This window comes from Schistocerca nitens, chromosome 4 (assembly GCF_023898315.1).
Source record: "Schistocerca nitens isolate TAMUIC-IGC-003100 chromosome 4, iqSchNite1.1, whole genome shotgun sequence".
Lineage (NCBI taxonomy): Eukaryota > Metazoa > Arthropoda > Insecta > Orthoptera > Acrididae > Schistocerca > Schistocerca nitens.
The window spans coordinates 900,630,209-900,645,643 of record NC_064617.1 but is presented as its reverse complement, the minus strand read 5'-3'; the positions used below and the strand labels follow the sequence as shown (position 1 = coordinate 900,645,643).

At 39.9% G+C, this 15,435-nt stretch overlaps 1 protein-coding gene across 1 annotated transcript in view; it reads left to right on the top strand.

Annotated features, from left to right (window-relative positions):
* Nucleotides 1-15,435, top strand: part of LOC126253448 (exportin-5) — a 209,537-nt gene that overhangs the window by 96,535 nt on the left and 97,567 nt on the right. The window contains exons 7-9 of the mRNA XM_049954794.1: nt 7,609-7,860; nt 10,434-10,709; nt 13,371-13,802. Of these exons, the coding sequence (XP_049810751.1) occupies nt 7,609-7,860; nt 10,434-10,709; nt 13,371-13,802 (960 nt within the window). The remainder of the gene's footprint in view (nt 1-7,608; nt 7,861-10,433; nt 10,710-13,370; nt 13,803-15,435) is intronic.

Here is a 15,435-nt window from a genome sequence, read left to right as displayed (position 1 = left end):
AAAAAAAAATACCACATCTCCCAGATCCATTATAACAGGCACACAGAAATCAGTCACGATCCCATTAGTTTTGATTATTCTTGCATATCTACATTTTGGCCATAAATAGCCATCTTCAGTGCATTTGATTTGCAATCCACATACATGATTCCTTCTGCCTATGCACCAGTAAGATTGTGTGGTGCCATGTACTGCCATGAGTTTGTTGGATTGTAACTCAGATGCACTGAAGATGGCTATTTATAGCAGAAATCTAGATGTGGAAGAGTACTAAAAACTAACAGGATTGCAATTGATGGCGGTGTGCCTCTCCGTCCTTTTATCCAAATTTTGTCTCCCCCCCCCTCCCCCCCCATTCCTTTCACTATGCGTGACAAGGTAGGGGCTCAGTTGCAGTGTTGACTGGATCTGGGCATCATTTATCCTGTTTTGTTGAGTCAGTGGGCCACCCCTTTGGTGGTGATTCAGAAGCTCGATGGTGCCATGTGCCTTTGCAGTGATTTTAAACAGATGGTCAATGCGTGATGTGTCACAGATTTGTATCCCTTTCTGCAGCAGGCAGAGTTGTTACCGAAGTCGTTGGGAGGCCAGTATTTTTCCCCAATTCATCTACATCTGCATGGATACTCTGCAGATCATACTTAAGTGCATGGCAGAGAGTTCATCGAACCACATTCACAATAATTCTCTATTATTCCACTCTCGAACAATGCACAAAAGAAATGAACACCTATATCTTTCCATGCGAGCTCTGATTTCCCTTATTTTCTTATGATGGTCGTTTCTCCCTATGTAGGTTGGTGTCAACAAAATATTTTCATATTCGGAAGAGAAAGTTGGTGATTGAAATTTCATGAGAAGATTCTGCTGCAACGAAAAATGCCGTTATTTGAATGCTGTCCGTCCCAAATCCTGTGTCATGTCCGTGACACTCTCTCCCCTATTTTGTGATAATACAAAATGTGCTTCTCTTCTTTGAACTTTCTCGATGTACTCTGTTAATCCTATCTGAAAAGGATCCCAGACTCTGCAGCAGTACTCCAAAAGAGGACAGACAAGCATAGTGTAGGCAGTCTCTTTAGTAGATCTGTTACATTTTCTAAGTTTTCTGACAGTAAAACTCAGTCTTTGGTTTGTTCTTTCCAATTTAAATTGTCCTTAATTGTAATTCATAGGTATTTAGTTGAATTTACAGGCTTTAGATTAGATTGATTTATCGAGTAACGGAAGTTCAATGGATTCTTTTTAGCACCCATGTGGGTGACCTCACACTTTTCATTATTCAGAGTCAATTGCTAATTTTTGCATCATTCAGATATCTTTTCTAAATAGTTTTGCAATTTGTTTTGATCTTCTGATTAGTGTGCTAGACTATAAACGACAGCATCATCTGAAAATAATCTAAGATGCCTGCTCAGATTGTCTCCTAAATCATTTATATAGATAAGGGACAGCCAGAGCGGATGCCAGTAATCACTTGTGTTTTACTCAGTGACTTTCCACCAGTTACTACAAACTGTGACCCCTCTAACAGGAAATCATGTATCCAGTCACATAACTGATACAATATTCCATAAGCACGCAATTTCACTATAAGCCGCTTGTGTGGTACACTGCCAGAAGCCTTCTGGAAATCTAGAAATACGAAATAAATTGGAAATCCCTTGTCAGTAGCAGTCAACACTTCATGTGAGTAAAGAGGTAGTTGTGTTTCACAAGAACGATTTTTTCTAAATCAGAGTTGACTGTTTGTTAATAGTCCATTGTCTTAGAGAGATTTAATAATGTTTGAACTCAATATATGTTCCAAAATCCTGCTGCATATCGATGTTAATGATATGGGCCTGTAATTTGGTGGATTACTCCTACTACCTTTCTTCAACGTTGGTGTGACCTGTGCAACTTTCCAGTCTTTGGGTATGGATCTTTTGTTGAGGGAGCAGTTGTACATGATTATTAAGTGTGGAGCTATTGCTTAAGCAAACTCTGAAAGGAACCTAATTGGTATACCTCTGGACCAGAAGACTTGCTTTTATTAAGTGATTTAAGTTGCTTCACTACTTTGAAGATATTTGCGTCTAAGTTACTCAAGTTGGCAGCTGTTCTTGGTTTGAATTCTGGAATATTTACTTTGTCTTCTTCGGTGAAGGAAATTCGAAAGGCTGTGTTTAGTACCTCTGCTTTGGTAGCACTGTCGTCGATAGTATTTCCATTGCTTTGACTTGCATCATGTGTACCTGCAGTTGTTATTGGATGCAATTTACATTCCCTGTAGTGTCAATTACCTTGATGACATTTGGATCACGGGCCCCACTCGCAAGGAGCTCTTATGAAACCTTTCCAATGCTTCCTGGAGAATGGCCTTTATTGCAAGCTAGAGCAGTGCAATTTTTTCTCCCAAGAAGTCCATTTTTTGGGTCATGTGCTTAGTTAACGTGGTCTGGTCCCCAAGGATGACTATATCAAGGCCAGTGTGAACTTACCAGTGCCCAAGAACCTGAAGGAGCTAGTCTCTTTTTGGTAAGATTTTGTATTATACTTATTTGGTTCCTGAGGCCGCACCCATGTGCCAGCCTCTTAACCAGCTTTGCCACAAGGGTGTTAAGTTTGTCCGGTCTGTGGATTGTCAGTGGGTTTTTCAGTGTTTCAAGCAGTGTTTATACTCTACTCCCTGTTGGGTGTCCTTTACAACTTGGCCTGTGATGCATGCCTTGGTGCCATACTGTTCCATCAGGACCAAACAGCCCATCACTTTTTTTAAAAAAAAAAAACTAAAGAAAAAAGAAACTTTTCCATGTCACAGTGTGATTATTCACTGGTGGAAAAGATGGCTTGGGTATTATTTTTGGAGTTAGAAAGATCCACCTCTTCCTGTATGGGACAGGGTTCCTCCAAATTAGGAAACCATTGGTTCCAAGCTGTTGGATAGGACTGCCTACCAGTTGTAGCAGTGGGCCCTCTTTCTCAGTAACTGCTGTTGACATTCGTTACTGCCCAGCATGCCAATGCTGATGCACTATCACAGCTGCTGGTGATGCCTGAAGTGGGGTTTGATTGGCAGGAGTATCACGTGGTCACATTGGATGAGGGCTTTCAGCAAATTGTGTTGGACTTTCTGTTGATGACAAGTGATGTCATGACTGTCACGGCTGCTGACCCACTTTTTTGGCGTAGGTAGTCCATTTGGATTAACTGGAGTAAATCTCTTTGGGTGTGATCAGACATGGCATACATTTGTTCTCCTGTGTGATTGGCTCATTGTTGTCCAGGGGGTTTTCATGCTTGCTAAGCAAGAGTGTTGTGTGGTTGTTCCTTTGGCATTTTCTCCTCTCATACTTCCATTGCTCCATGCCTCACACTGGGGTAGGACTTGTATGAAGGCACTGGCGTGACATTACATTTACTAGCTAGCAATCAGTCTTGACATTGAACATTTGATGCATTCTTGCAGGGCTTGTGCACATAACCAGTCTGCAGCACTGTGCCAGTTCTCTCCTTGGGAGGTCCCAAAGCACCTTTGGGACAGGATGCATGATGGTTTCGCCAGCCTCTTTTTGGGCATTATGTCGTTGTTGGTGGTTGGTGCATTGCCCAATTTCATGTGTGTAGCCAAGCTGTCATTGACATTGTCAACTGCCATGGTTCGTGCATTGTCAGTTATTTTTGCCATGTAGGGCTCCCACAGGACACTGATATCTGTAGTATCTGTCAACAGTCGGCAATTTGTGCTACGGGAGTTTGAGGACATTTGTGTTTGCAATGGTATCTAACATCTGACTATTGCTCAGTTTCACCCGGCATATAACTCTTAAGATGGAATGCTTTGTGTGTACATTTACAACCCAAATGAAGAAGTTCATGTCTGCTGTTTCCTGTGATGATGCTTTGTTGAGCTTTCTCGGTACATGCCAGGTGACACTGGTCATTGGGTGCAGTCTGGTAGAACGGTGGCACGGGTCTCCTGGATCTTCTGCACCCCAAGTTGCACGTCACGAATCACTGTGGACGAGGGCTGTCGATATTTTTAAAAATATTGGGAATCCGATATATCAATATGTGAAAAAGTGTCATTATTGGCCCTGATATATAAACAAAAAGTATTAATATATTACAGGCAAAAATATTAACATATCAGCCTATAAAAATATCAGCTGCACATTGTAAATATTCTGCTGGTTTTAGAGTTGTGTTTTTAAATACTGATTTATTGAGTGTGGCTATTGTTGCCTGAGACAGAAGTTGTGTGTGTGTGTGTGTGTGTGTGTGTGTGTGTGTGTGTTGGTCGTCTATTTTTGACCCAGGCCATATGGGCCAAAAGCTTTATTTGTGACAATCTTTTCATTGTGTCTATCTGCGATTCAGCATCTCCACTATATGTTGAGTAGCAATTCTGGATTTTCCATTGTTTAAGTACTGATTCATTGTTAGATGTTCTGTACATCAACAAGCTAGCAGCCTGCCTATCTACCTTAGAGCAAGAATTGAAAGAAAAATACCTAATTTGAAAATTTGTCAATTAATACTCGGGCTTTGTGCAGATGAAAAGGTTGTATTACAATACTTTTTTGCTCGACTGTTGTACTGCTAATTAACAAAGGTGTTCATGATGCACTGTCTTGCAATATTTGATTGCAGTTAATCTCTCATATTTTATTTTCTTAACTTGTCATTGGCTATGTGTCGAAATAAACTTTTTTCATGCTGATGTAGGAAAATTGCATGGTGAAGCTAAACATTGCAGCTTCTGTTGGTAGCACTGATTACGTCATATTTCCCCTCACTTGACTCCACCCACAGCAAAGACCTGTCTGGGCATTTAAGTTTTTGTTCATTTTCAGCAGCTGTTTCTGAAGAAGTAGCACATTACTTGTGTTAAAACTGCTTTTTAACACAACTGGTGTGCTATTTCTTCACATTGGAAATATTGTTATTCCATTCACACTGCCCCTCCCCCTCCACCCACCCGCAGTGCAATCAGCCTTCTTCTTTTGTCCACCTATACTTGCTTCACACAGTCAAAGAGAAAGACTGGACATGATGAGAGCTCAAAATGTAATTAGACTCCTTCACACTTTGAAAGTAAAAGTATTTTCTATTACAATTTCAAATATTTATCAAAATTGCCAAAAAATATATAAAATAAAAATATTGGCACTTGATATTGTCATTTTGATATCGATATATTGATATAATTTGATTCTTTATTAACAGCTCTACTGTGGACCACTGAGTTTATCTCCCAGGACTGCCGCTTGGGCTCAGTCCGTTGGCCAGTATTAGGTGTGGCTGCTAGGTCTCATGGTGGGCCACAAGCTCGGCAGTTGTTTGTGGTGGATATTGGTAGGGAGCAGCTGACCTGCCTTTCAAATTAGCTACACCAGCGCACTGTTGGGACACCATCGCCATGGTCTACTGGATGGCAGTTTGGGTCACGATGGAATTCTGGCTGAAGGTTCCCACTTGCAGCAGCATGCTTCTACATTGCCACCCCCTCCCCGTGCTCCACTGTCCTCCCATCACATACAGCAGCAGCCCCCAATGAAACCTGCATTTGTGCCTGCTGATGTGGAGCCCATTAATTTTGATCCACCTTCTTCCTCAGCCTCCCCTCCCCCTCCCTGATGGAAGTTACCTTGCTTCCAATGCTGCCCCCTTTTGCTGCAGCCTCTGTGTTGTTCCACCCTACCAGCAGTGCCATTGATGTCAGCTGGCCTCCTTTGGTGGTTGGTCCGCTGTTGGGTTCTGCAGGGACCCCTCTGGTTTTGCACTGGAGATCGCAGCCAAAGTTGGTCATTTTTGGCTGGGCCTGTCAGGGGGGAGGGATTTAGTATCCTCACCAGCAGACATTATGTGCTGAATTCTTCCCTTCTTCATCTCTACATGTGTTTGGACTCTCTGTTTCCCATAGGTGGACTCATATGGTTAGCTCATTTCCCTCTCATAGGGTTCTGTTGCCTGGCTATTATTGAGCCACTATTGGCCCTTGAAGTATCTGTGCTTATCATGTAGTGTGTGGGGTTATTGCATCCTGTGCAGATACTAAAGAGAGAATGTGAGTTCCACTAGATGTAGGTTGCAGTAGATGTGCATAGATGAAAAAACCTGCATAGGGTAGGTTAAAGTGGACAGCTGTATCAAATCAGTCTTTGGACTAAGACAGAACTACAGTACATGGGATATGTAGTTTCAGTCATAAATGATACATCGTAAGATACATGCAGTCATTACTGTATGCTGATGTATGGTTTAAGAGAAAGTGTACATTTATATTTAACATATATGTGTGTAAACTGGATTATAATCTTAATCTCTGTTTACCATAATGTTTTACATAATGATGCTTATCACTTTGTACCACAATTGAATTGTTGGATGTTACTGTTTGGAGCAGTTGCTTCCTAGTGAAAAAGGGTTTGTATTCAGAACCTTGAATCAAATGTTGCAGAAAAAAATTCAACATTTGGTATGAATTTTCTTCTCTTTTTACATCTTCCTTGTTGGGTGACGAAAGAACTAGAAATCTAAGACACTTTTGTATTTATAGTTAGTGTCTCTCTTAGTTCTGCACAAGTTTATCCTGCTTTAATAGCAGTACTCTTTTGTCTCAAATATTTTTAATTTCATTTGTAAATGTAGTTACCAGTGATATACAAAATCAGTAATATGTGGTATTGTATTGATTTGTTAATGTTCCTTTGAAGTACGCTGGATAGTCCATAATGAGTGTCATTCTGAATTTGGTTAGAATTTCTGGTGATAATTATATTGAAAGATAAGTGTTAAACAGAGCATCAGACCAATAAGAAGTGTGCATTATTGTAATTTAACAATAATGGAAATTTCTGGATGGAGAAATACATGAAATAAGGAAAGGGCAGCCACTCAATTTTAGCGGACCAATGCATGGAGCACATAAACACATAACATGAAACTGCATTCATACTAACTTTTCGAGCTTTTGTTCTTTTTCTAGCAAAAATACACACATTAAGACACACACAATCAGACAGATACCCAAATGAACGCTTCCGTGGAAATGGTTTGACTGATTATTGATGATTGATTACTGAAAACTGTTGCCTGAGCTGATGATGGCAGGGAGGGGGCAGGAATGGACACAAAGAGCACGTAAAAGGAAAGGTATCTTACATCTCTTTTTGCTCCACCTTCTTTACTGCTTTCGTCTTGTTGTGCAGCCCCGGAGTTGTATACCAAAGCCTTGTCTCTGCCCCGTTACCCCCACTTTACTGCATCCTTTCCTAACCCCTCCCCACCTCCATTAGCTCAGGCAACTGTTTTCAGTGATCAATCATCAGTAATGAGTCTCATCATTTCCATGGGAGTGTCCATTTGGGTATCTGTGTGGTTGTGTGTTAATGTGTGTACTTTTGCTACAAAAAGAGCAAGAGCTCGAAAGCTAGTGTAAATGCAGTTCCCTGTTATGTGTTTCTGTACTCTGTTCACTATAAGTGAATGGTTGCCTTTCCCTTATTTTATTGTAATTTGATACATAGTGTTATACAGTGTTAACAGGATCTTTTCGTATGTTCATTGTTTATAGAAACTGTACTCTTGTATGACTTCTAATGTATGTATAATATTCTACAGGTTCTAACGGGACTGGGCACTCAATTGTGTGTGCTGTGGGGAAAAGAGGATGGTGCAAATGGACGGCCACCAAACTTTTCTTTATATCTGGATGCCATCCTTACTTTCACCCAGCACCCTAGTCTCACTCTGGCACACTATGCGAATAGTCTGTGGATGTCTTTCTTTAAACACGAGCTCATCTCAAAGGATCCAGTTTTCCTCACATTTGTCCCAAAATGGGTACAGTCAACTGGTCCCAAAATTATAAAGGTAAAAAGGTTTTTATGAGTCTACTTAAATACTAGGAAATACTTTGGACTATTATGTTGAGTTTGTCTATTTGTGACCTGACCATTGCAGTTATTAGTTAAAGTAAATGTAGCTCGTCTCTGCCATAATGCCCTTTAATAAATGAGGTTGTAGATGCTGCAGGTTATAATTATGTAATTTAAATTATTTGAGTCACATTACTTCCCATTATCATTCCTTTCTATGTCAGATGATTATTTGGAAAATAAAATAGAATTTTCTTTCTACTTGGAGTTTATATCATGTAGAGTCCTTACTTTATTCGTTACATGCATACAGCATAGTAGCTGATCAGAGTGAACAGTCATATGGTAGTTGGTTGCATGTACAGTTCATAGTGCTGAAGAGCTAAATGATTATCACATATAGTCATATACTTTTCTGGTTCACTAAATAAATCATATGACAGCAACCAACGACATAGAGCTAATGTGAGATAACTTGGTCCATGCACAGAAGTGCATTATTGTTCTCATTGCTGGGCAAGTCCAACCTTCTTTACAAGGGATGGCTACCTTAGTGTGGTGTCACCTGCTGAGCTGTAAGCTTTGTCTGCTATGAACAAAACATTCTCTCCCTGCCTCAGCTACACTACAAGAATGACGTGTCAGCATGCAGGCTGCACTGCAACATTTCTTTATGATTGTGAAGAAACTATTTGGCGAAAAAACTTGCTTCTCTGACACCTTGTAGCCTCATCCATTAGCTTCACAATGAACTGCCTATCTTTTCGTTAATAACCATAGTTAATATATTAAGTAAGGTACTGCATGAAATGCGAACACTTTGCAATGAAAATAGGGTTTGCTATGATTTTGATAGATAATAGGTCATACATTGCTGCAAAAAAAAAAAAAAAAAAAAAATCTTTAACCTTAAGATCAGATCTGTATCAATCCTCAATCTGAAAAAGATTGATTGTACGTGAAGCACTCACTTCCAATGGTGCATGCAAACGATAGAGTGAAAGTGAAATATTCATAACACCCTTCATATCTCAGAAATGGTTCCAGATATCGAAACAAGTTTTTGGCAAATGATACCATGAAGAGTGGAGAGTATTTTACCATACAGCTACATGCAGAACTTTTTGATGTAATGTGATGTATGAGTAATCACAGATTTTTTCAGTGAAATTGTGTAATTATTTTAAGTGAACTGAGAATTAGTATAGAACTGTAATAACGTAAGTGAAGGAATCATACGTTTATTTTTGTGTGGCGAGCGTGGGCTTTTGTTAAGCTATTGACCTTATTTGCCTTCAGTTATTTCTTTAATAGTATTCTATTTCAGAATTCAGTCGCAACTGCATTAGCATGTTAGTGAGGTGAATTTGTGTAAACCCCACTGTGTTTTTGTGAAAGAAGCTAATTTTAACATGGCAACAAGATAAAGAAAAAAATATTTGCAAGTTGGGCAAAAATAAATTGCTCCTTCTGTTGCAATTTCATTTTAATCCTGTAACCTATTGTTTTTAATAGTGGGTTCTGGCGCTGCAGTCCGGAACCGCGGGACTGCTACGGTCGCAGGTTCGAATCCTGCCTCGGGCATGGGTGTGTGTGATGTCCTTAGGTTAGTTAGGTTTAAGTAGTTCTAAGTTCTAGGGGACTTATGACCTAAGATGTTGAGTCCCATAGTGCTCAGAGCCATTTTTTGTTTTTAATAGTGAACTGACTGACTGAATCATTGACCATTCTGGTGTAACCTGTTAATATAATCATTTGCAGACTTGTTAGTTGTATCTTCTCTCCAGATTTTCAGCTGTGCAACTAAGTAAATGTAGTCATGTTACACAGTATTTTGGTGGTTTCTGTGTGTCAACCATATTGTGTGTCTCAAGTGCAGATCTCAGTAGCTCACAATTTCGAGCACTTCCACAAAATAACTAGTATGGCTGGAGCCCTGATAGCAAGCAAAAGATACCTATGTTCAATGCAGTTGAAGAAGATAGCTACTGGAGCTTTTAACACATAGTTTGAAATGATAACACTAACTCTTCTGAAAATTTGAAAATCTCTATATCGTCAGAAAAAGCATGAAAGAACACATTGTATCTTATTTAGAATAATAATGGAAATTCGTGTGTGGAGCAGTATGTAAAATAAGGGAAAGGTAACCACTCACCTGTAGCAGACCAATGTGTGGAGCACAGTAACTCATACCAGAAAACAGCATTCACACTAGGTTTTGAGCACTAGCTTTTTTTCCAGCAATAGAACACACATTCACACACAAAAAGTGTGTGCTGTGCCTGGAAAAAGCACTAATGCTGTAAAGCTACTGTGAATGCTGTTTTCTTTCATGTGTTACTGAGCTCCGCACTCAGATCTGCTATAGGGGAGTGGTTGCATTTCCATTATATTACATATTGGACCTTACTTATCTATTCCATATTTTTTATCTTGAATACATTGGCAATTATTTTAGTAGAGCAGCTAGTTTGTCTTGCTATCTTGCCAGAATCCTACACATTTTTGACTGAATATGTGATACTGTTATGAAAGTATAAATAGATTCATTTAGCGATTTTTCAGGTTGGGTATCCTTCCTATCGCAATGGCCCAAATGCTGACATTGCAGCATATTCATCCCTCGACTTTGATAGTGACGAGGAGTTTTCTTCCTTCTTTCACCGCTGCAGGTCAGATATGTTGGACACCTTTCGGCAGGCAACAATGGTGGCTCCTCTTGTTACGTTTGGATTTGTGGAAGAATGGCTCAAGATGCGCATTCAGAAATCTAAAGAAGAACCAGAAGTGGAATGCAATATTAATTCACCAACATTTCTGGAATGGGAAGCACTGTCTCAGGTGGGATTACATCATGAGCAAAAAATGTTTCTCATCCTCGAAGTGCTACGTAGCATTTAAATGTTTTTCATGTCTGCAAGACTAGAATAAAAAAAATTATGTATTTACACTGTTTGCACATAATTGTTCATTTTATTTTGTTTGGATTACATGTGCACTGGGGACATACTGCTAAAGAGAGGAAAAAACTATGTCTTATTTATTATAAGCTGTTGTTATATATTGATCCTAGTGTAATTATATTCATTATGCATTTGGATGAACTTCAGGTTATGAGCAACAATCTTTTTGAAAGTTTTACTCACTTTCAAAGTGAATTTCATTTGCTTGTAGTATCGAGCTTTAAACAGCAAAAATCAATTTGTCTTATGGATATTGTAGTCAGTTAGCTTTTTTTCTCATTAATTATTAACGTTTGTATGTGGGGTCTGTTCTTTTGGACATGTCCGAAAGAGCAGATACCATTTTGATCCAACAGCCACTATGAATTAAGACACAGAGGATTTACAGACATTGGCTGTGAGTGGGCATTGATTTAAATCAATTGGGCCAGCCATTGTGGCCGAGCGGTTCTAGGCGCTTCAGTCTGGAACCATGCGACCGCTACGGTCGCAGGTTCGAATCCTGCCTCGGGCATGGATGTGTGTGATGTCCTTAGGTTAGTTAGGTTTAAGTAGTTCTAAGTTCTAGGGGACTGATGACCTCAGATGTTAAGTCCCATAGTGCTCAGAGCCAGTTGAACCATTTTTTGAAATCAACTGGGAAAGTTGTAAATTTGTGCCAGATCAGTATTTGAACTGGAGTCTTCTGTTTACTGGACAGATGCTCTGACCACTAAGCCATCCAGACACAGTGGTCATCACAACTGCACAGACTACCCTAGTATGGCTCCCATCAGATTCAGTTTCTCAACTTTTCCACACACTACTAATGTAGTGCCCCTGCCCATTAATCTCATTACTTGTGGCATTTCACCGATTCCAATAAGAGTTCGAGCCTTGTGTGCACCTGCACTGAGCAGATCAATAGCTGTCTTTGCCTTATATATATGTGGTGTCTGTTCTTTTAGATATGTCTCTTGAAGCCTGTTTCAAAGAGACAGCTTACTCCCATTAAGTAACTTTGCATCTTTGATGATGATAATAATAATAAACTTGTTTCTGTAGGATGCTCCTTGGGTTGATAATGACTGTACACTCATCTGTATTTTGCACCCTTCTGGATCGCACCCTTGTAGATTATCTGTCTATCATAATTTATTTTATTGTCTGGTGTTTCCAAGTGAGAACGACCTGGTGACACTTCATTGCTTCATGTTGCGTTTTTTTTCTTTCTGTTTTCCAATTCGCAGCATCATGTACCTATGAATATTCAGTACAACTGTTGTTCTGTACACCATTTTCGAAACCCCTAAAATTGGACCCATGCAAAATTATGCTCCAGTTCAAAGCACTTGAACACAGAGCACACAAATTTGCAGCCTTGCCCACAGATTAGGTGTCTCCTCTTAACACTTGATACCTTCGAAGCCAGTGAACATGTTCTCAGATGATCTCTTTTATGACGAGCCTCACCTTGAAAAGTGTCGCACTGCTGCCAAAATAACATTAATATGATAACACAAGTTCACAGAGTCATACACAATTAGAGCAGAGGTACACAGAAGAGTGGGTGCTTGCCTGCACATACTGCTGTTTACTGACGAGGTGGCAACAGCGTGCACTGTGCTTGCTGACCTGTTAGTTGCACAGGAGGGAGGAGCAGGCTCATCATTGGTGTTACCTGGACAAGTTGTCATGTCCTGGTCCCCTTGTTGAACTTTCAAAAGTCACTAGTTGTTTTACTTGCACAATATTGCATACTTTGTAAAACTGAAATGAAATTCTCAAATATATGAAAACAAAAAAGTAGTAAAACTTCCTGGCAGATTAAAACTGTGTGCCCGACCGAGACTCGAACTCGGGACCTTTGCCTTTCGCGGGCAAGGGCTCTACCATCTGAGCTACCGAAGCACGACTCACGCCCGGTACTCACAGCTTTACTTCTGCCAGTACCTCGTCTCCTACCTTCCAGACTTTACAGAAGCTCTCCTGCGACTGTAGGAGACGAGGTACTGGCAGAAGTAAAGCTGTGAGTACCGGGCGTGAGTCGTGCTTCGGTAGCTCAGATGGTAGAGCACTTGCCCGCGAAAGGCAAAGGTCCCGAGTTCGAGTCTCGGTCGGGCACACAGTTTTAATCTGCCAGGAAGTTTCATATCAGCGCACACTCCGCTGCAGAGTGAAAATCTCAGTCTGAAAAAAGTAGTAATTCATACTTGCAAGTGGTTCATTGTTTTATTTCCACTTCTTAGTCCAGCCTATCTTTTGCTTGATTGAAAACTGATGTAGCCTTCCCCACATTCTATGCAGTTGATGATAATTGTAATGAATATGTTGTACATTTTTGAGAGGAGACTTGTAGATCTAATGTTTGTGTTTCTACAGATTACATTACTTTGTTGTAATTATGAATGGCAGCTACAGTCCATTAATAACCAATGGTACTTCATGACTAAGCAAGTGTTCTGCTTAACATACTGTAGTTGTTTTTATTTCTTCAATAACCACCTGAAGTTGCACATTAACAACTTTTCACTAAAGCAAATTCTGCTGTTTGTTCCAGGTTCTCGAGAGCATTCTGAGCCGAATACTGGTGTGCCAGGAGAGGCCGAGTGTCAGTTCAGGTCTCCATCTCTTGGAGTTGTGCTTGGCATACGAACCCACAGATCCGCTCTTGCTGTCGGCCCTGCTATCCTGCATCTCAGCACTGTTTGTATTTCTGAGCATGGGTGCACCTGGTGAAGGTGCAGCACTCCTGCCGCGAGTGCTTGACAAAATATTTGGAGCCCTAGTTTTTGGTGTGCCAGGTCAGGCTAAGGACAGCCGCAGCCGTGCTGTGAAAAATGTTCGCCGACATGCTGCTAGCCTTATGGTAAAAATAGGGCATAAGTATCCACTGCTGTTGCTACCTGTGTTTGAAAGAATTCATGGCACAGTTGAGGGTTTGAATAACGACCCTTCACAACTGTCACGTCTAGAGAAGGTGCTGCTACAGGTAAGCGTTTGGGCTCAAATCTGAATAGTTACGTAACATCCCTGGCTGTCATCCTGACAGATACTAAATACTGAGTTGATTTATGCAGGATTCATTATTGAATCACACATACTGAGTGACGGGGAAGTGGGCATTCTGTTGTATGGACAGTTGTTTTTTGGTTATTTTTGTATGATACAGAGCATTGCTTCCCCAGTATTTAAATATATATCGTAAGCGGTTTGTGATATTGAACTTGAGTTTTTGACAAGTGATAATATGAAAAGAAAGATCCCCTGCTGCCTTCCCTATTCTCTCACCATTGTTACATAATGAGGCTCTGCTCCTCACACTCTGAACATCTCCTGACTATGAGTTTAGAAAGATCTTCCTTGGCTTACAGATTTAATAATATTAACCACTATGTGGGCTACCATTACATTGGAATTGCTGTTGCCAAAGACTTGATATTTAATTTTGTTGATTTCAGTGGCTAAGAAGAGACAGTAACTACTTTGTGCATATGTGAAAATCAGTTTCTGTGGCCATTGACATCTTGAATAAAACTCTTTTTCTTGTGCGTAACCATTTTGTCATCTGTTACATGTTACATAGACCAACATATTGGCCACTGTTCAAATAGCCATCATGAGGGTGATTTATTTGCTATTGGGCCTGTGCTACATTTGGATCTTATTTATTGACAATATAATGTAATTGAATTTTTGTTGTTATATTATTTATTGTTTACCATTGCAGCCTATTTTATAGGAAGCTAACATAGACCATACAACTAACATTTTTTGGGGATAATACAAAATTTATACATAGATTATTTATTGCTTGTACTTATAAACTTTAAATAATGCTAATACTGCAAAAAATGCTAATACAACTATTTTCTACCAATACAAAACTACTATAAACATCTTAAATAATTAACCAGCTATTAATACTACAGTTGGTGCTATAATTCTGTCCTGTTTGTGTTAATTTATTAGGATGCATCTAAACTGTGGGTGGTTGGTTCTGCTACTGGATTCATTTTCCCACTACACCAATCAACAGCCATTGTCTGCTGAAATCCTTGGGCATAGGGCAGCAGCATTTCCACTGTAACAACCAATTCCATAGTTCACAGTAATGCCTTAGAATCTATGCTTCAGTGATCACTTTGTATCGTCTTGTTAGAATGGCAGCATCCTGGCCTGTGGTGAAATGCCTCATGAAGTCATCCTTGGCCATCCTGGATACTGTGACTGCAGTATCATCCAGTGTGTTCTAGGTGACTTGTTTCTCAATGCTGCTTTGAGATCCACCATCTGTAATGCCTGATAACGATTACCTGCTACATCTTCATAGAGTGAACAGACCCAGAAAGTGTGCTCTGGAGTGCCCACAAAGCTGCAGGCACAACTATCATTAATCTGGATTTTTATTTTATGCAAATATGCAACATATGGCCCATGACTGATTGGGAGTTGTATTAGGCTGCTTGACAGGTGAAGAAATCTCATTTTTAGTCTCTCTCTATGGTATTAGGAAGAAATTCATATGTTCTCTTGCATGTTCTTGAAGTGTCCAACAATTCATTTTACCAAATTTGCGATATGTGATTGTGTATTAACTTTTTTGTATTAGCCTTAGTTCCGTC